The following is a 20,027-nucleotide window of genomic DNA, read 5'->3' as shown; positions in this document are numbered from 1 at the left end:
ATAGTTGCTTACTGTTGTTTTACAGATTAAGTCAACCAGACTGTGAATTCACTGATGTCATTGGTGACGTGGTGGTGTCCTGTAATGTGCCACACACTCTGATTGGCTCTCTCACTATGGGGATGCTGTGTAGTTTGTTTACATATTTTGCTGACTGATGACAACAGAATTGAACAGAACTGAAAGACAAACAGAACATTAGATCTCACAGTAGCCCTCGTCGTCATAAGCTCCATAAATGGCTAAAACACAGTTCAAAGAAATCATTCAGCTAACTGATGGTAAGCAGGTTACACCGGAGATTTCTTTTGAGTTTACATTAAAGCTAGCAAAGTGGAAATGTGGTGAGATGACAAGTGACTTCACAGCAAAACAATGCCAGCACCAAAACACCCGATATTTAATAAAAGCAGTGATTTTTAATATGGTGACATAAAAGAATGACATTTTACAACTCAACAAAACAAAGTGTTGCATAAGAATTTACAGAGAGCTTACCAGATATGTCTCTTATCACAGGTACGGTGTACAGCAAACTGGCAACAACAAAGCCGGGTGCCCAAGTCCACAGGGGCTGACTCGAGGGGCCACACCCCAACAGTCCCACCTAAAACCTAGCACCAGTCCCAGTGGAAAACCAACGCTAAATAAAAACAGTATTGCACAGTATTGAAAAAAATGATATAACCTTTGGTAATGACAACCATTGGCAAGCAATGGCAAGTGGGACCATCAACCCCACCACACTGGGTAGTTTAATCTTTAATAATACATCATCATCATTATCAGTTGATTCTATTTTGTATTATTATTATTATTATTAATGATAATAATAATAAACTTTAGCACCCTTCATACAAGAAATGCAGCCCAACATGCCTTACAAGAAAGAAATTACATGCACCAATTGCTTCATATCAAAACACATCGAAGACAAAAAGACACAATAAAAACATATTTGTATGAATTATTAATAAGTCTTTATTACTAAAGCAGACAAATAAGTGCAGTGAAGTAAAATGTACAATATTTCCCTCTGAAATGTAGTGAAGTAGAAGTATAAAGCATGAAATATACTTCAGTAGGCAAGACCTTCAAAATTCTCTAAATTTTAATGATAGCAGTTGCTGAGTATTCTGTGTATTTCTGAACATCACAATTAATTATCTGGAAAATACATAAAAACACAGTTTTAAAGGTAAATGAGATCGTGCAAAGTGCATAAAACAAAGTATTAAAATAGAGCTTGTTCAAAAAAATAAAAAATAAATTCCAGGGGGTCATCCCCCCCCAGGCCCCGCATATACAGCTCCAGGCTTCGCCCCCCTGACGTCCCGAAGCCCTAGAATCGCCCCTGTCAACAGTTAGAGGACGTTGTTATCTGCTCTGCCATCGCTCGTGAGGAGGAGGGCTCGAGGAGGGATCGTGCTGTGATGGGACTACAAATCCGTTAGCAGCCACACCGCCTCCTCCTCTTCCATCATGGCTCCCTCCGCAGAAAGGCAAGGATACTGGGGGCGGCCCACCTCCACGCTCGACTGGTGTGAAGAAAATTATTTCGTCTCTGTTTACATCGCGGAATTTTGTAAGTATATCAAATGTGATGATTTATGCTGAAAAGTGAGGATTTTGTGTTTGGTTTGATCAGACTGTAGGGGAGGACAGCCATACTGTGGACGTACAGTCGCCCCTGAAGAATGTAAACATGACGTGGAGCAGCGGCTGGAACAATCTAGTGGATTTATGTTATTATGTTAGCTCGGCGGTATGAATTTTCGGTGTGTCAGTGTATGCCGAAGGTTAGCTGGGTCATACGGCATTAAATGTGTTCACCTCGAGCAGTAGAAAGCAAAAGGGAAAGCTGTGTGCAGCTAACGCTCCAGTCGAGCTGTTTTGCATAGCTTTACTGTGTGTTCCTGTTCCGCCTTGCACACTGTGTTAGCTAATGTTATCACACATACACTTTAATCCACACCGACACTTACCAATGTCAAGTCGACTATGGAATATGGTGTTGAATGTGTCCGTCCACAGGGTGCATTAATGCCATTCACTTGGAAAATGATGAAACATTTCCTTCATACCGTCTCATTGTTTTGTCCAACGATAAAAAAAAAAACTGGTTCATCAGGAACCATTATCTGCGATTTGAGACATTGTTAGCGTTAAACTGTAAAAAAAAACAAAAAACAAAAAAAAAAACAAAAACGGCCGTGCAGACTCCATAGACCAAAGTTACCCATTATTGTGCAGGCACTGGTAGCTGGTGGAAGTCAACCAGAGAATCCATTTAAAATATCTACTCCAGTCGTCTGTAGTAATAACTGCCACACTAACATGTCATTCAGCATAAATTCTATACTCTCCTGTAGTGTGCAGAGTTCATATACTTCACAGTCCCTTAAATATCTTCCAGTAGCTGTGGGCGTGATGCAACAGTTAGTCAAAGGTAAATTGAAGCCAAGTGGGTCAGAGTGAATTTGTATCCTTTTTTTTGCCCTTTAACACTTCAAAAGAAAAATGTAAACCTCCCCTCCCCATCCTGGCTGGCTTAGAATGTCCTTGATGTCATATAATTTAAAACTAACTAAAGTGAAAAAGTGAGTAAAAGGGAAAGTTGATAGAAATAAAAAAAACTCAAGGATAGTACAAATACTCCAGAAAAAAGTACTGTCACAAAGTATTATTACTTTGTTAAATTCCACCACTGTCCTATTGTTTATATGATTATATTACGTTAAGGATACACGGTTAAAACTTTTGTCTGCACAGTGACACATGCTTGCCGAGCTAGCAAGTTGTTTTCTGCCTCAGAAGTTTGGCATTTAACTGTGATTCAGGTTGCAATGGCTGGGATGTGGCATTGTTCATGTGGAGAAGACACACCAGCATGATCTGAATCTATATTTGTTGTGTGGCTTTGTTTGTTATCTCTCCTTTTAAAACATCAACACATAGTGATGGGAGAATGCAGACACAGAAGGAGGCCATAAGTAGTCACAGACAGGGGACAGGGGTCTCAGCACATTGAGATATTTTACTGAAATGTGAAAAACAAAAAAACATGGTCTTTGCGTGTGTGCATTTATTATCAGCAGCCAAAGTACACACATTTTAAATGGCCAGCCAGAAGACTCATAGAAATGGCTTTGGCTTTTATTACACACCTGCAGATAAAGTGAAAGTTTTCACACTACTGAATGTAATCCTGATTGTTTTCCACACCTACATTTTTTCACCACACCTAGAAAGAGCAATGTGAGGGTCAATGTCGACCTCTATTTTATCTGTGGGCCTGATGATAAACCAACAGTCCAGTAAATACACTGAAGTGGCCCAGGGCAGGGACCTTTACATACACAAACCCTATCACCTGACCAGCCACTTCTGCAGATAAGGCTGAAATGCTGTAGAAGCCTTTATTTCTCTTCCCCACCCAGGCTCTCTCAGCTGTTGTCAGGTTTCAAACCAGCAATGCTGTTATCACACTATTTTTTGGTTCAGCTTCTTTACTAAAGGATAGAATTAATACACAAATCTCTTACAAATGAATGAAAAGAACATCACTACAAACAGTGCACTAAAAACAGTGCAGCAACATGTTGTAAAGCAGTTCAGCTCTCAGCTTTTCTAGCAGTGTCCACCAGCTCTGAGCTTATTTTGGTAATGCAGTAACCAGGTAACAGGGGCCCGCATTTGTGGCTCTGGACGATGAGGTTGCAATTTGGCAGGAATTTCATAAGAGGAGTCCTGGACAGGGCTGGATTTTCAAAATAAATGCCCCCAGATAGTAACATTGCTTTATTGAGGAGGCCCAGAGAAAGCTGAATTAAAAAAAAATAAAAGCAACTGGGTGGTGGGGTGTAACATTACACATGTTTGTAATGATCCATGTGGTACAGGGCTTCTAGACTGGTACGCATTACGAACTGAACAATATGTTGAACTGTCTTATTATATTTGGAAGATAAAATATCCAGCATAAACTGTGTGTAATACAATGTCCTTAGTGCCACTGCCCTCAAAAATGCAGCCTGAAGGCAGCACACACAGGACGGAACAGACAACGTGCTGTCTGCTCCTCCCACCTCCAAACCACAACACTGTGTTCCAGCAAGACAGGTTGGGAGGCACACCACGTTAAAGTAGCTTGATGCAAGATGGTCAGTAACCCATTTCAAGACCAGAAACATAAGATCCTCAGATAACCTGCAGGTTGCTTGGTTGCAAAGCACACAGTGCGCACCAGGCAAAGAGAGCCGCTGTGCGGTGACAGCCTGTCATTCAGTGGCTGATATCAGCGACATCAGCACAAAGCACACACCCACAGCAGTGAGCATGACGGGCCAATTCAAAGAGAAAGACTTAAAGGTACATTAGTGATGGCTGCTTTGCTCATTTTTATCTTCCCTATTCCTAGCCCCCATCATGCCTTGCTTGAATCTTCATCTGAATTCATGGCAGCAGCTAAGTTTTACAGATGATGACACTGAACAAGTCTGTAGTATTTAATACAATCTCACCTTAACGTGGCAGCTTGCGGCAGCAGCATGCAGCTGGCGGCAGCCACAGCTGGAAGCAATGCAGCAGCAGTGAACAGCTTCCAGCTCTCATACACATTGTCTTCAGAAAAAGCAAATATTTTAGTTTCTTCCCTGTTGTCTTTTTGAACAGGGAACACTGTCAGCAACCTGATTATGATTCTTCCTCCTATTTATGGGGCCATACAGACGTTTCGAGACGGCCTTGAGCTTCGCTACATATGCTCCTTCCTCGGACTGGCAGGTTAGTGTGATGAAACCACAAACGAGTCTGCTCTTTATTCGTGACAACACTGAAGCAAAAACAGCTCTTGTTTACACATTGTAGTTGTTTACAAAAGACTTTCCCACTGTACAGTATTTACTGCTGATGACATCAGTTGTATTGCATTCACTTGAGAATGTCCTGACTGTGAATTAGAATGTTTTGGGGTTTGCCTGTTTGTCCCCAGCTGTTGGTGTTGGTTCCTGGTGCTTCCACATGACGCTGCTATATGAGATGCAGGTGAGCTACAGTGTTACAGGAAAATCTTAACATGTCGGCCTACAATACCCTGCAGAATTATGACAGGGTGATGAGAGATATCTTTTTTTGAAAATCAATATCTTGCTGAAACTGCATACGTCAAACTCATTATTGCCATATGGATTCATGATGTCAAACATTTGTTTTTTTGTTTTTTCTTTGTATTCTCTTTGCAGTTATTGGATGAGTTGCCAATGATCTACAGCACATGTGTCTTTGTCTACTGTCTGTAAGTGGCTCAACCTTGTGGATCTATTGTTGCTGAAGCAATGACTGACAGTCACTGAGAGCACATTCAGGGCTCTATCTTGTGCAAGGCGGCGCATAGTGCAGCGCTAGTGTTATTGCTAGTGTCAGAGAGGCGCAGTTGTCATTTTCATGCCTGGCGCCCACGTCCTTTAAATTACAAATGTACTTGTGCCCATCTGTGTGTCCCTGGGCGTGTCGGTCTTCAGGTGAGGTGTGGTCAGGCGCACTGTTGGCTTATTGCTATTTTGAGACGACAGAAAGCGAATGTGCCATTGACCGAATAAAAGCTGGTCTGCAGTCAAAGTCGCAGTCTGTTTCCTGCTATTTCAAGGGCGGTTATTCAGATAGCAAAAGGCGCCTCAAAGTCCCAGCATTCTTTGTGGCATGTTGTGTGTTGCACAACACTGATGTGCATTATGGATGTCTCTTGGATGTCAATGCCAGTTAACCCAAATATGCCAGCTAATTAGCTGGCTAATCCGGTTTCTGATAGACTTTTACGCTGAGTGGCAAGGTTTTTCTACCCCTCCTCACATCACTGTACACTTTTCTGCATTGTAAAGCCGTTCTGGAGGCTCCAAAAAATAATGGAACCTGCACCGCCAGGTCCTCTCATGCCTGCTTTACCTCAGCTGCTTTTTTGGATATCAACTGCTTAATACATTTATTTCCCTTCATGCAGGATTATTTATTCAATATTTAGGTTTAATATGTGAACATCTATCTCAGTCTTTCATATTTACAAAATTGATATCCATGTTACCAGATCTCAGCTCAGCACAAACAAGTTATATACATCATAATTATCCATATCATATTCAAAAAAAAAGTAAGCAGCTTTGTTTTAGTCCATATATAGTTAGCCCACTTTTCTTTTGTCCAAGGTAAACACAGAATTGATTTAAAAACAAAACAATACTGACTTTTTTTTTTTAATTAAAAAAATGTCATGAACTCAGAGTTGCTTACAATGGGCATATATCTTGAGACCAAGAACCAATAATTATTTCTTCTCTGATAAATATTTTGCCTCGTCAACCTACTTTCATTGATGTTAATCAATTTCAAGTCAAGTCAGTTTTATTTATAAAGCCCATTAAACAAATTACAATTTGCCTCAGAGGGCTTTACAGCATACGACATCCGTCTGTCCTTAGACCCTCACATCGATTAAGGAAAAACTCCAAAAAAAATCCCTATAACAGGGAAAAATATGTATAAAAAAAAAGTTAAGTAACTGATTCTATAACTGAGCTATTCATGTATTTCAATAACCCTCTCTCTCTTTCTCTTAACTCCCATGTCCCTCAGCTAACTATGGTGCATATTTGCGTAGTTATTGTCCTCTTTAGCACAGATTCACACACTATATGGACAAAAGTATTGGGCCATTTACACATTACACCTACAGGAGCTTTTATGACATCCAATACTAAATCCACCGGCATTAATATGGAGTTGATTCACCCTTTGCAGCTATAACAGCTTCCTGATGGGAAGGCTTGTGTGTCTGTGGGAATTTTTGTCCATTCATCCAGATGTTATACGCCTGTTGCAATGGGACTTAATGAAACACCTGAATTCAGTGATTAAGAGGTGTGGCCCAATACTTTTGTCCATATAGTGTATTTCTAACCCCAGCTGTATAATCAAGTACTGGCACATTTCCGTTTACTCCTATGGGTTTTCCTGTCCCATTTTGTCATAAGGGCCAGGGGACCCAGGAGACTGTTCCTCCATCTTTTCAGGTAGATGGCAGCCACAGTGCACATCAGAGTGTGTGGAGCACACAGGCTGTCTGTGGCTCTCTGTTTGTGGAAGTAGCCAGCTAACATAATGTGTCTTCAGGTGGTGTCACCTGATGCCTTCCAGGGTAGGCTCAGGAGCCATACATGTGACATCAGTGGTGAATGGCTTGTATACTGCTTCGGGAATTTGAATCTCAGGCTGTGGTTAGCACTCTGCAGGAAACCTGGCTCCATCAACTAGGTCAGCATATTTCTCTTGTTGGGGAGTGTTTCAGACATAATGCCTTGAGCCCCTCCCCTGCACAGCCTATGACATACTCCTGTGCCTCCTGGAAATGTTGTCAGTGGGCAAGTCTCTCAACTTTGACCATCCCCCTCAAAGTTGGGGGAGACCATAAAGGCAGCTCATGTTGGGCCCCTGAAACTGACTGTTGTAACATTCAACTAAAACACAAGAAATTTGTGCTCCAGAAAAGGATAAGCACTCAATGAGGATTCTAGGGTCACTGATCAGCAATTATGACTTAAATATGAATGCCAGAGAGCAGTGATAGAAAAAGAAAGAGAAAAAATATATATATTTAGTTTCTCAAAGGTTACTCCCTACCAAAAAGGCCTCCATGGGATTCGGAGGTGCTGTTGTCACCTGTGCAGGATGGGCCATTCAAGCCCCTTAAAACAGTTCAGCTGAATGGGTGTGTACATTAGAGGAGGGCCTCGAGTAATCGTTGAGCTGTCCAAGGCACACAGTAACAGTTAAAGAGTAACTGTGGCTGTTTTGATTAAAATATGCATATAGCTCTTGCACTAAGTTTGTAAGCTGTTTTAGTCTCCTTGCATGGATTATATGTTGGGTGGAGAGATAGTCTCTCTACTTGGTTACACATTAAACCTCACATTTGTTTTTTTGTTTTTGCAGATATGAGTGTTTCAAACAAGAGAACGGCATCAGCTTATTTCCTTTTGCAATATTATTAATCTTCAGTATCTCAGTCACTGTGGTGAGTATCCACTTTCACTTTTAATAGTGACCTTTCATTTGAATGATAATGCAGAGAAATCATACCCTGCATTATATTCTCTTGAGTAGTTTGTGTATTTGTTTTTGCAGGTATACTTACAGTGGAAGGAGCCGGTATTTCACCAGGTAAGGGAGTACTCTGCATCAGTCTCAGCTGGCTCATGTTGCTCTTTGTTTGCTATTAAAGCTCAGCGTGGCTAACGTCATTCTTACCTTGTGTAAACATTGGGCTTGCCAAAAGAGCATACAGCTCTCACTTTGGTGAGCTGTTTGCTAAACATATATTGCATTTCATACCAAAGCAAAAATGCAAAATGCAAAAATCTATGCAGGATTTTCCAAAAAAACAATCTATAGACTCATGCAAAGTGACTCCTCTCAGTGATCATGACCTTCTCTTAGTGTGTGCCCATGTATGTTTTTTTCAGAGACTCTGTCCTCTGCTCAGATTTTCTTATTTACTTCTTTTTGCTGTGTTCAGGATGTTCCTGGGTGCAGGGGAGGTCAGAACTCAATAAACAGGCAATGACCTGGGGCCATATTCACAAAACTTCCTAGTACTAAGAGTTGCTCCTTGTAAAGTAATTCTTAGAAACTTATGAGAATTATGTCGTTTTCTAAGAATTTCCCCTTAAAGTTAAGAGAAAGTCCTAGTAAAGATAAAAGTCCTAAGGTGAAAAACGGTTTGGGAGGAGGACTTTTAAGAGGCTTAAGAGTTTCTTAAGCAGAGGAGAAAACTGCAGAAAGACAAAGTGTCAGGAGAAATATACTGAATGAGAGTAAAGAAATGACATACTACAGATCAGATGGACCAGGGAGAATGTTTGTGGTCAGTCTTACTAGGGACACTTACACATTCCCCACCCAGCACAGTAACTGTATGATGCCAGAAATAAAGTGATCACAAAGCTAAAATATTTAGCAATTGGAAAAATGCAAATGTGCAGAGGTGTGATCTCAAAAAGTGCTTTCACAGTCTCATAAGCTGCTTTTACAGAGATGGCACTGTAGGACCGCAAGTCCCCCCTTCATACGGCCCCTGTTTGTGATTATTCACTGCATCAAAGCATCCTGCTATCATTACAAGCAGGACCGGCGTGAAGTTTAATACACAAGTGTCTGCCTCAAAGGTGACATATAGCATATGTGTTGGTAGCACTTTATAAACATTAACAAAGACATTAATGTGTCAATCACAATCATATACATTCTCTGTAATATGACAGCTGATCTCGTCCTTTGTTCGGAGGATAAGGAGCTCCCAAATCTCTTTGTTTTTAGACATTTATGACCACTGTTCTTCCTCTTAGAATTAGCAGCTATGCTAACAGCTGCTTTGTAAATCTCTCATGGTAGACCTTGTTTCTGTTACTACCTCCTGTGCTATCTCAGAGGCGAGACAGCTTAAACATTTTATTACTGTCCTGTTGTCATCGTGAATTGTAGTATTAGAGCTCAAATTCAACCCAGCTTAACTTAGCACGAACACACTCAGAGTTGATTGAAGTGACTCTGATCAGCTGCTCTGGAACTAAAAACTCTGTGTTATTGAAACAGGCCTAGTGTGACAAAGCTGCCTCTGTTTACTCTTTGGAGCTGACTGTTTACTGATCACACTGCTCTGTGGTGGTTCAGAGCAAAACTGATATTGTCCTTTTTGGAGTGCAATGAGCAAGTTCAGAGATTGTGGTTCAAACAGTGATTTCAAGTTTTCTTTAAGTTTGTGCACATTAGTTGTGTGTGAATCAACCAGTGTTTTTGTTTTTTCTCTGATTGCCTCATTGTAAGGATTATTAAACCTAGTGAGGTAAAAATTAAATGATAAAATAATAATAATAGTAAAAGATTGTTAAAGTCATCTACCCTGTGAAAGTTGTACAGCTCCAATTGTGAGAGTTCTCACCCAAGTTTAAATACTCTTTACTCTCAAAGAAAAAAAATGTTGGATGGAAAAACTTTAGTGACAAAGTTTGCAGGGATTGGAAAGGCTATGCTAGCAGAGTGTTAACAGTATCAGAAAGTACAGCTTTAGGCTGCATGGAACTCAACAATGTAATAACCCAAGTCTTAAGTGTTGATGAAAATGTGTCACCAGTCAAATAAGTAACTGTCTTCTTTCAGGTCATGTATGGTGCTCTGGTGGCTTGTCTCGTGATGCGATCTATCTTCATTGTTACATGGTAAGTTTGCCAAGAGGACCGTTACATTAGCATATCAGTTGTTGTCAATACTCAGTGACTCAATGTCAAGTAATGACCTGCTAAAGTCTTTCCTTTGTTGGTTTTAGGGTGTACCCGTGGCTTAGACCACTGTGCTACACCTCCTTAGGAGTCTTCATGTTGGGGTTCCTGCTGTGGAACATTGACAATATCTTCTGTGACATTTTAAGGTGAGTATTTGCTGTGGAAAATTACTAAGACTTGTTATGTGTTAACATCCTCAGTTTTAGAATTTTAAGAGCAAAGTTGATAGTTGAAGTTATCATTTTTTTGGGGAGCCCAGTAACTTAGTTGGTAGGGTGGGTTTCTCATGCTGTACATGGGACACACGCCTATGTCCTCACTGCAGCGGCCACACTTTAGTTGTCCTTCTCAAATAAAAGACCAAAACATAGTCGTAAAAAGTAATACAAATTATCATCCTTTTAAACATTAGTGGTGTGAAAATATTTGTATTACGGCTGTCAGCTTTAATGCGTTAATCATGATGCCATTGCCACAGTGGCTTCTTGCTGAGCAATGATGGAAAATAATGTCACTGCTGTGCTCTTAAATGGGTCCTTTCACTGTAAAAACTCTGAGATGGCTCAGTCAGTGAGTCAAAGTTAATCTGCACCTATTTTAAGTTTGAGCTCCCACCTACTAGCTGAGCACACAGAGGCAGCTAATCAGACTGAAGTCGGAGGGCAACCACATCGCCGAAGATGGCAAAGCGCTGTTCTGCAGTGTGTGAATTACTACAGATCTGTGGGTGAAACTAATTCAATCAGGAGACTCATTCTAGTGAAAAGAATATGTGTTCTGTCACCCTCATACGCCCTGCATAAGCTGACAGACAGATAACTCCCCCCCAATCACCACGTTGAAGACGAAATTCAATTTAACTTTTTTTAATTGTTTCAGAGAGGTTAACTACAGTGCTGCTGAATGGGTGGCAACTCAGTGCAGACCAGTCAACATTTTGGAAGAGTCTGGTCTGGTGACTTCCTCAGGTTGACAAACAGTTTATTTTGTCTCCTCCCTCTAAGTCCTGGTTTCAGACCACACTGTTGTAGCTGTGCAGCTCGGATGTGAAGGAAATTCATTTAAAAGTCAAGATCATAAAGTAAATTTGATTCCCAATCAAGACATTGATAAGTATTGCTTCACCCGTTAATATGGACTATAAAAGCATATTGAAATATAAAATAATTGAAATTGAAATTTTTCGGCGACTTGGTAGCTCACCTGGTAGAGCAGGCGCCCCATGTTTAAAGGCTATATCCTTTCTCCAGCAGCCTCAGGTTCAGGTCCAACCTTGGCCCTTTGCTGCGTGTCATCCTGTCTCTGCCTCCCTTCCACGCTATACCTGCCCTGTCAATTAAAGGCAAAAGTCTCCCAAAAAATTTTAAAAGAAATTGGAATTATAAACGTGAATAATTGCAATTAACTATTAAAATTAAGGGATTAATCACAACAAAAAATTATCGTTTGACAGCTCTTACTTGTATAAACATTCAGTTGCGACATCACAACAATAATAAAAAAAATGTTTTCTCTTCTCAAGGATAGGTCAGGAAACTCAGTGATGTCAGTGCCTAGAAATGTATCATCTTAATTACTGTGAAACATGAAACTTAACCAACTATATTTGTTTTAAATTCACATTTAAGAACTACAAAAATTCATAGAATGAAACATTCATAAAGACAATGTATTAGCATCATCTCCTGTAGAATCACATACTGTTGGAGATACATGTTTTGCTTTGTTAATTATTGAAACGGTTGGGTGAAACCTGTTTTGGTTTCTCAGAGCCAGCAGACAAACACTCCCCTCTGGTGTTGGAGTAGTCACACAGTTCCATGCCTGGTGGCACATCTTTACAGGCCTTGGATCCTACCTTCACATACTTCTCAGGTAAGGTCCCATTTCAGGAGACAGCCACAATGACTGTTAGTCTGGTGAGTCATGTTAATCTGAATTAAAATCTTATGTTGATGTTCTTTTAGCCTGCAGATCAGGTCGACCTACCTCAAGCACCGACCAAATGTAAAGGTGTGTAAGTATTGTTAAGTTATCTAAGTACTGTCCTGTGTCCCTGACACATTCACTCTGAAATGACACAGTTAACTCACTACTGATATGTCCAACGGGTGCTCCCTATATTTTCCCTGATAATTCTACATTGTGAAAAACAAATATGTGTTGAAATGCTAGAAACAGTGGTGTCGTGTGACTTTACTTACTTACTCTTAATGTCACAGAAACCACTGAGTGATATGGTAATATGTGTTCTGGTGCTCTGCACAGATCTGACACCTGCCTGCCTGCTTGCCATTATCCCCAGCTCTCTGAAGCTCGGTGGCAACGGCACAGCGAGAGGTCTCTGGGGTGGACTATACCCAAATATTTTTAGGTCTATAAGATGTATTGGAATTCACAAATATTAAGGATCTTTCAACAGACATTCTGGTAAACTTATGGCGCACTGTCTGCTTATGATGGCAGATGCTGTATTCACTAACGTCCATGATGACCCAGTGATGCTTTACTATCCAGGTGATGCTCAGTTTTGAAAAAAAAAAACAACCTTTATTTGCTGCCACCTTTCTCCTAGTCAACTCATAAATCTGATGCTAGACAAGATCTCTCCTTATTAATATTCTCCATGACTCAAAAGAAAACATAAAAACTCTTCTCAGAATAAAAAAAAAACATATTTCTGAAAATGTTGAATTCTTAAAAACAACACTTCAGTTTGCCAAAACCAACAAATGCTTCTGGGGATCCGCTGAGTTTTCCTGATACCCAGTGAACTGATCAGCTGTGGGCCCCGGGGACTCTCCACAATAAAAACCTATCAACATCACTAGCTCTTAGTCTTTGTATATATCGTAGCTTTTATTTAATTGCAGTTATTAATCATTGTGTTCATTCATATATTCATTCATGGAATTATCTGTCTTCTGCTCTCTTTGTCCAGTTTCTTTGTGGCATTTGGCCCACGTTGCACATTGAGCCACAGAAGATGAGTTGAAATGAAGGGATTGGGACCAACTGAAGGATGGTGACTGCCATATCCAGACGCCATCGGCAGAGGGGCCTTCCACTGCCCACTGCTGAGAACTCAGCCCACAGCGAAAGGACAGGTAGACCCCAAGGCACCACCCCAAGGACCCTTTCCTGCACTGTGGAGATTTACTAAGAACAGTAGAGCCCTAGTTCAGTTTTAGTACACTGACTTTTTTTCCCTTATTTATTAGACTAGCTTTTCTTTAATCTTATTCAGGTGTAATCATTTTATCTGATACATTTTCAATGAAAATATGATGTGTAATCCTCTGTAGTGGTAAATGTTGAAGGGAGTATGATTGTTGTCTTAATAATGCCTTTGGAAAAGGGAAACAAGTGTCATTATTCTGAATTCACGTTAGCATATTTTTTGTTAAATAACTGATTCTGTAGATATTTGAATCTCCTTTGCCTAAATATATTTCAATAGATAACTTAATTAAAAACAACTAAGACTTTTGCTTATGTGAAGTTTTACAACCAGCTGAGGGAGCTCTTCTTATGACACTGTCTCGTCAAATCCCTTTTCAAGGACTTTTGTATTGTTTTTGGAATAGAAACTGCCAACTTGAAAGGGAAAGTGCGACTGTGATTTTGTAGCTTAGCTGTCATAACCAGGAGATTCTCCTTCATGTCCTTGGCCACAGGCTTTATTTTTACTTGATTTTTTCCTTTCAAAACATGCCAAGACTAGAATGATTATTTCTTCTTTTATTCCATTGCCAAAGTTGTTGTGGAATTTAAAACAGTTATGTCATGTGTGAAACCTGTCGTATTGCCTTGTTTTATTCAAGAAGAGGAAGCAATGCTCATAGTTCTGTTGTACAACAACACACAAATTTTTGTTTCAGGCAGTATGCAAAGCAAGTTGAACCACTTTGTACAGTTTGAGAAACACTTTGAGTCCTTGCAGTGATACTGCTCTTAGCTTTGTGCTCTGGAAGGACTAATATTTTAACCTCAAGCCCACAGGGGATGAGCGTTGGCTTGTATTCTTGAGGTTTGTTATTTTAAGAAACCTGTATTTTGGGGTGTGACCAGCATCTTGATGGTCACAGACATGTACTGGAAACATTACTGGAGTTATTACTGGAAAAGCATCGGCTGAACGTGCAGTGTAGTGGGAGTTAAAATGCAGATAAGTGAAGCCCAGCTAATGTAGCCAGCAAACAAACACAACCTGTGTCAGAAGATGATTTCCTATGCCTCATTGTTAACATTCAGTCAAAAGACCAAGCTTATGAATGGCACATGTCTGAATCATTGCATCATCGGGAGCCGCAGGAACTGGGTCACCAGCGACAGACACCTCTGAGGAGACTTTTTGCCTCCTGCTACATGACTCTTAAATACTTGTTGTTATGGGAGAGGACAGTAATCATGGTTGCGGTCCCTCCCGTCTTGATTGAAGACATGAGATGACATCTCTTTCTCTACAGGTACTGAGGACGTAAACGTGTCCTGAAATGCAACTACATTTTTTGTTTGATTGATTTACTCTGTTGCATTAAGGTGAAGAGTCCAATGGCATACATGAGCCCTGTAGGGGAATATCTTTGTGAAACACTTTATCATATAACCACTAAGTGGCATACATTTACAGCTTATTTTAGACATTGCCAGACGTGCCATTGTGCATGAAGGAACTATGAAATGACTACTGTAGAACTCTTAGAATCTTTGACTGAGTTTTAATGTTTTGCAACTGTGGTGTGAAATGAAGGGCTTTTAATTTACAATGTTTTTTTTTTTGCTGCTGTGAAATAGTGGATATGTAATTGTAGATTACTACAATAGAACTTGGAGCTTGAAGTAACTGTTGGAAAATGCTCAACATGCTTGTTGTATGGAGATCTGTGCATTTGTGTGGCCTCTTAGACTGCTGTTGATACATTCATATTTCATTATTCATACATGTTATGTCACTAAGTGTCATATGCTTGGGTATAATGATTGTGTGAACCCAGTGTTACAAACATTCATAAGCACAATGTATGAAAGATAAGTAATAACATTGTCTAAATGTCTGTGCAGAATCTTTCATGTGTTTTATTGTCTTGAAATCACTGCTCATCAGTAAAGTTGAGCAGCTGTTAAAGAGGGTGCCTTATTGTAATTCTTGAAGTCCAAGTGATCCAAGTTGCCTTGATGTCCCTGATAAACAAACCATTCAATTGTCCTTCGTGTTGTGTGTGTCCTTCACTTGTTTTTACCAGTTTCAGGACAAACAACATCTGCTTTTCATGAAAAGTCTCTACTTGACTCTTTGGCCATTCATTCATTAGACTTAATTAGATACACACTACGGGAATTCACACATTACAGCAGCTCAAGAGTCAGAAAAAGAAAAAAGGGGAAGAGCGATTGAGTCTAAAACAGATGTAATAATATATCTATATATACCATATATCTTTAGTTTATACAGTATGTCCATGGTTAATAGTTGCACAGGATATTTGCATTACACTTATGGTGTATTGTGACTCAGCACTTGGGTGCTTCTTATCTCTTATCACAGGTAATGATTAGTAAATGGTTTGGATTGAGTCATGGAACTGCAAGGTGTGGCGCTGAGTTGGTGTGATGGTGAACACACTCTAGGTGCTGCCATGTATGTAATGCTCCTCTGAGTCTTGGTGAAAGGGCTGGTTTGCTCTTCTGCATTTGTAGAGTGAATTCAGGTCTTTTCTCCCAGAGGAATGTTCTAGTGGGGCAGCATAGGTTAGTTTAGTTAATTTTGTGATCAAAGCATCAAATTTGGTACATATATAGCTTATTATGTTTAGGAGAAATCTGGATATTGGGCTATTGCAGATTGGCATTCTGATGACCATGGCAGTTACTGGTATAGAGCACTTTGGCCTCCCCCAAACCACTGTTAACCTTTTTTTCAACACCACATATATAAATTTTATACAAGTTCAAACAAAATTATGTTTTATTACAATGGAAGGCAATGATAAACTATTCTACAGTCGGTCTATCAGCCAAAACCCCCAAATTTGGCTTTTGTGCCAATTTTGGACCATTTCTCATAGTGATTTTTGAAAGGGTGCAGCAATGGTCAAGTCAAGTCAATTTTATTTATAGAGCCCATTATCACAAAACATGGTTTGCCTCAGAGGACTTTACAGTGTACATCCCTCTGCCCTTCGACCCTCACATCACCCAAGAAAAAACTCCTGAAAAAAAGGAGAAAAAAAAAGTAACAAACCTCAGGAAGAGCGGCAGAGGATGATGAGGGATCCCTCTTCCAGGACGGACAGACGTGCAATAGATGTCCTAAATAACAAATGAAATACAATGGTGGCAAAAAAGAAAGAGAAAGACAGAGTGGGGAGGGGGAGAGAGGCACATCAATAGTGAAAACAGACACATGTCATATTACAATAATGATAGGAGTGAAATTATCAAATGTACTCTATGATGATATTGTGGGTGTTGATAAGAGTCTCATGTATATATTGATAAGGAGGTGTCCAAAGGCATGATAATGGCATCAGCACAACCAGGACCAAGACCGTGATCAGGGCGAGCGGGGGGTACAGTATCAGTGCAGCCACAGCACGAGCACAACCAAAGGCAGGGTCACAGCGCCAGCACAGATATCATCACGATCAGGCACAGCCAGGGTTGCAGCCAGGATCCGAGAAAGCTAGGAAACAAGGGAGCAGAAATGCTCTGGTACATGCCTTTTTTATTCCTCCATCATTACAATTATACATTACTATGTTTTGGTGTCATTTTACATATAAGAGAGTAACCTTTACAGAATATCATGAAGTTATTTATCATCAAAAAGCTTAGACTATAATCTGACTACCAGTCTCATTTTCATGACACTGGGACAACAGCATTTGACCTTTGACATTAAATGCCTCAGTAAACACCCTTATAACTAACTCCATATTGATCTGCGTTGTCTATGGATAGTTTCATCATAAAGAGCACAAAAAGAGCTTTAAAATATTATGTTGCATGAATAACAACAAATACTGCATTTCTTATCAGAATAAACTTAACTTTGTGCAGCTTATTTCTGATAGAATGTCCTTTTTTGTTGGATTCTGTTACTGAGGGCAGTAGTAAATAGATTTCTAAGCAGCAGAAACACAAAATAATACAAACAACTCCTAACCTAAGAAATTCATAATAAAAAGAGCAAGAAAGACAAAAAAAAATTGAATCTGTGACTTTTTTGTTTTTATATATTATATTTAAATTTCATTACTTCTTTTACTCTGGTAAAATATTAGTTCATGTCTGTTAGCAGTAGTTTTATCATCATCATCATTGTTATTGTTGTCAAGTTTGACATTCTGCACTATTTTCTCATTCTCTTGAGGCTAGTCTTCACAGTCCTTAAGTCCTCACGTATCAGTTCGGCTAAGGTCATTTGTCAAGCACATGCTTCACATTTCATACTGCATGCACATACAGGCAAATCCAAAACCGCATCCAGTCCATACTTGTCCAACACGGTTGGGTATATCGAGATCTGCTTTTGCGTCTCCATCTTATAACTAAACCATACGGCATTCAGAATTTGCTGTGTTGCAGCATTAGAGGTCAAAGGTCAAATTCTGTTGTCCCTAGTGCCATGAAAATTGGCAGTGCCATGAAAAATGTGACTGATTGAGATTATAGTCTAAACTGTACAATGATATATAACTTCATTATATTCTGTGAGGGTAACCCTCTTTTCTGCTGGTTCTAGGTAGAAAATGGTGAAAACACATGAAAAATTGTATTGATGGAGGGATAAAGAAATGAATGAAAGTACATGGAAAGCTGCCATTGCTGCAATGCTATCATGCATTTTCCAACACTAGGGCTATAGACATTTAAACAACATCACTATGAGAAATGGTCCTTTCAAAGTGGCATATCAAACTCCCTGATTGATGGACCAAGTACCAAGTGCTGTCATTTGCTCAAGCAATATAACAAAGCAAAATAATCTCAGCACAACAATCTGACATTTACTCGCACTAAGAGAGTAAATGGAAAGCGATCAGTGAGTTGGCTGGTCTTTAGTGGTGTTACTGGTATTAGGTGCTAACTGCCAAAAGAATAATGCAGTGCATGCACACAGCTTATATACCCACGGGTGATCTCCTGCCTTTAATACCTCAAACCGAAATGCTTGAAACTGAATGGGGATGTAAACATGTAAAACAATGTGCAAACGTAATAACACATAAGTAACTGAGCAATAACATATATAATCCTCTGTGTCACATTTGCTCAGCATCAACCTTCTGGCAAAATAATAGCACACTGATTTATGGCACAATATTGTATAATTATGATATAGTTATATGACCAATTACTCTGTAAAAGTCCACAGAATTGTGAGGCAGTATTTCATTTAGTTCTGAGTTACTAGAATTTAGGTTATGTCCATCATTGCATGTGGGTCCACTGGGATAGGAAAGTTTAACCAACTGGTGGCAGCCATTTTGAGAAATTTTGTGATGGCCAAATATCTAATTTTGCTCCCAAAATATCTATCAACACATCTGCCAAATTTGGTGCTTTCATCACAAAATGAACTATTATTATGATACACTGATATCTGCCCCACTATTTTACACTTAGCCTTGAGAAAAGAGGAAATGTACTGTATTTGTAAATGGAGCATCATGAAAGAGCTTCATGTGTCATAGTGTGACCTAACTTCACACTGTTGACATTCGACATTACCACACAAACCACTCTACAGAAGTTGAGGAACTATCTGTGCCTTCAGGAAGTATTTTTTGCATCACTGTGAACCAAAGACACCACAGTATGCAGAAAGCTTGTTGCCGTTTAAACTACAAGTTTGTGTTGGACAGAGCTCAAAATGTGTGTCATTCAAGGAGTCACTTACTGTTTGGTTCTGATTTGATTTAGTCACTTAGTCTTCGTTAGTCACATGGGTTTGTCACAAGGATCGGCCTACAGGTTCCACAGGTTATCAAAGTGTATAAATGCCATTTGTGATGCTGTACATGCATTTCCACACGTAGGTACACAGACAGCTCACCATGTTACAAGGACTGAGCATAATGAGAGGACTATAACCCTGAAGGTGGAGAGAAGTTGTCTGAAGTTTCTCAATCCCAAATTGTGGTTTACTTTTTGAAATATCTAGTGATGATATTTGCTGATCAGATATTGATTTGATATTCTTCTCTTTGTTTCCAGCATATTTTATTTGTAAGTAAGGGCCTCAGTGCGGCCTCAGTGTGGTGTGGTTTTAATTTTTAGATTTAGTGCCATATACCTATTTCAGATGATGTTACAATAAAAGAGTCAATTTAAGTTTAGCACATTCTGATTCAGGTATACATGCTTTGACAGCCAGGCACCAGACTGTTTACAGATGTTTGAGCCAACGACAGACCAGCATAAATCAATCTCTGTTTCTTCGCTGTTTCTAAATCTTCCTGACAGGCTCTGACTTATATGACAAAGAAAGCTTTGGACCAGTGAAATTTGTTGTCAATATTTTTTATTTTATCTTACACTACTATTGGCTCTTAAAATGCATCATATCATGATTTTTTTCACCATCACTTTAAAAAACAGAAACTGTTTTGATTAAAAGGCACATAAAGATATTGCAACTTGCAGCCCAATTTGAAAAAATAGAAATAAGAAAAAGGTGTGCCAGCAACAATC

The 20,027-nt window shown here is 39.6% G+C and overlaps 1 protein-coding gene across 1 annotated transcript; it reads left to right on the top strand.

Annotated features, from left to right (window-relative positions):
- Nucleotides 1-1,416: 1,416 nt before the first annotated feature.
- On the top strand, nucleotides 1,417-15,537 carry acer3 (alkaline ceramidase 3). The gene is made up of 11 exons (XM_042500034.2): nucleotides 1,417-1,585; nucleotides 4,675-4,785; nucleotides 4,994-5,046; nucleotides 5,244-5,296; nucleotides 7,984-8,065; nucleotides 8,176-8,211; nucleotides 10,207-10,265; nucleotides 10,373-10,474; nucleotides 12,099-12,203; nucleotides 12,296-12,341; nucleotides 13,270-15,537. The coding sequence occupies exons 1-11, from the start codon at nucleotides 1,483-1,485 to the stop codon at nucleotides 13,321-13,323; spliced, it is 804 nt and encodes a 267-aa protein (XP_042355968.1). The 5' UTR covers nucleotides 1,417-1,482; the 3' UTR covers nucleotides 13,324-15,537.
- Nucleotides 15,538-20,027: the final 4,490 nt, after the last annotated feature.

The sequence above is a fragment of the Plectropomus leopardus genome, chromosome 15, assembly GCF_026936395.1.
Source record: "Plectropomus leopardus strain MGB_pleo_1.0 chromosome 15, ASM2693639v1, whole genome shotgun sequence".
Classification (NCBI taxonomy): domain Eukaryota; kingdom Metazoa; phylum Chordata; class Actinopteri; order Perciformes; family Serranidae; genus Plectropomus; species Plectropomus leopardus.
The sequence above is the reverse complement of the archived record's forward strand: the minus strand, read 5'-3'. Positions and strand labels throughout refer to the sequence as shown.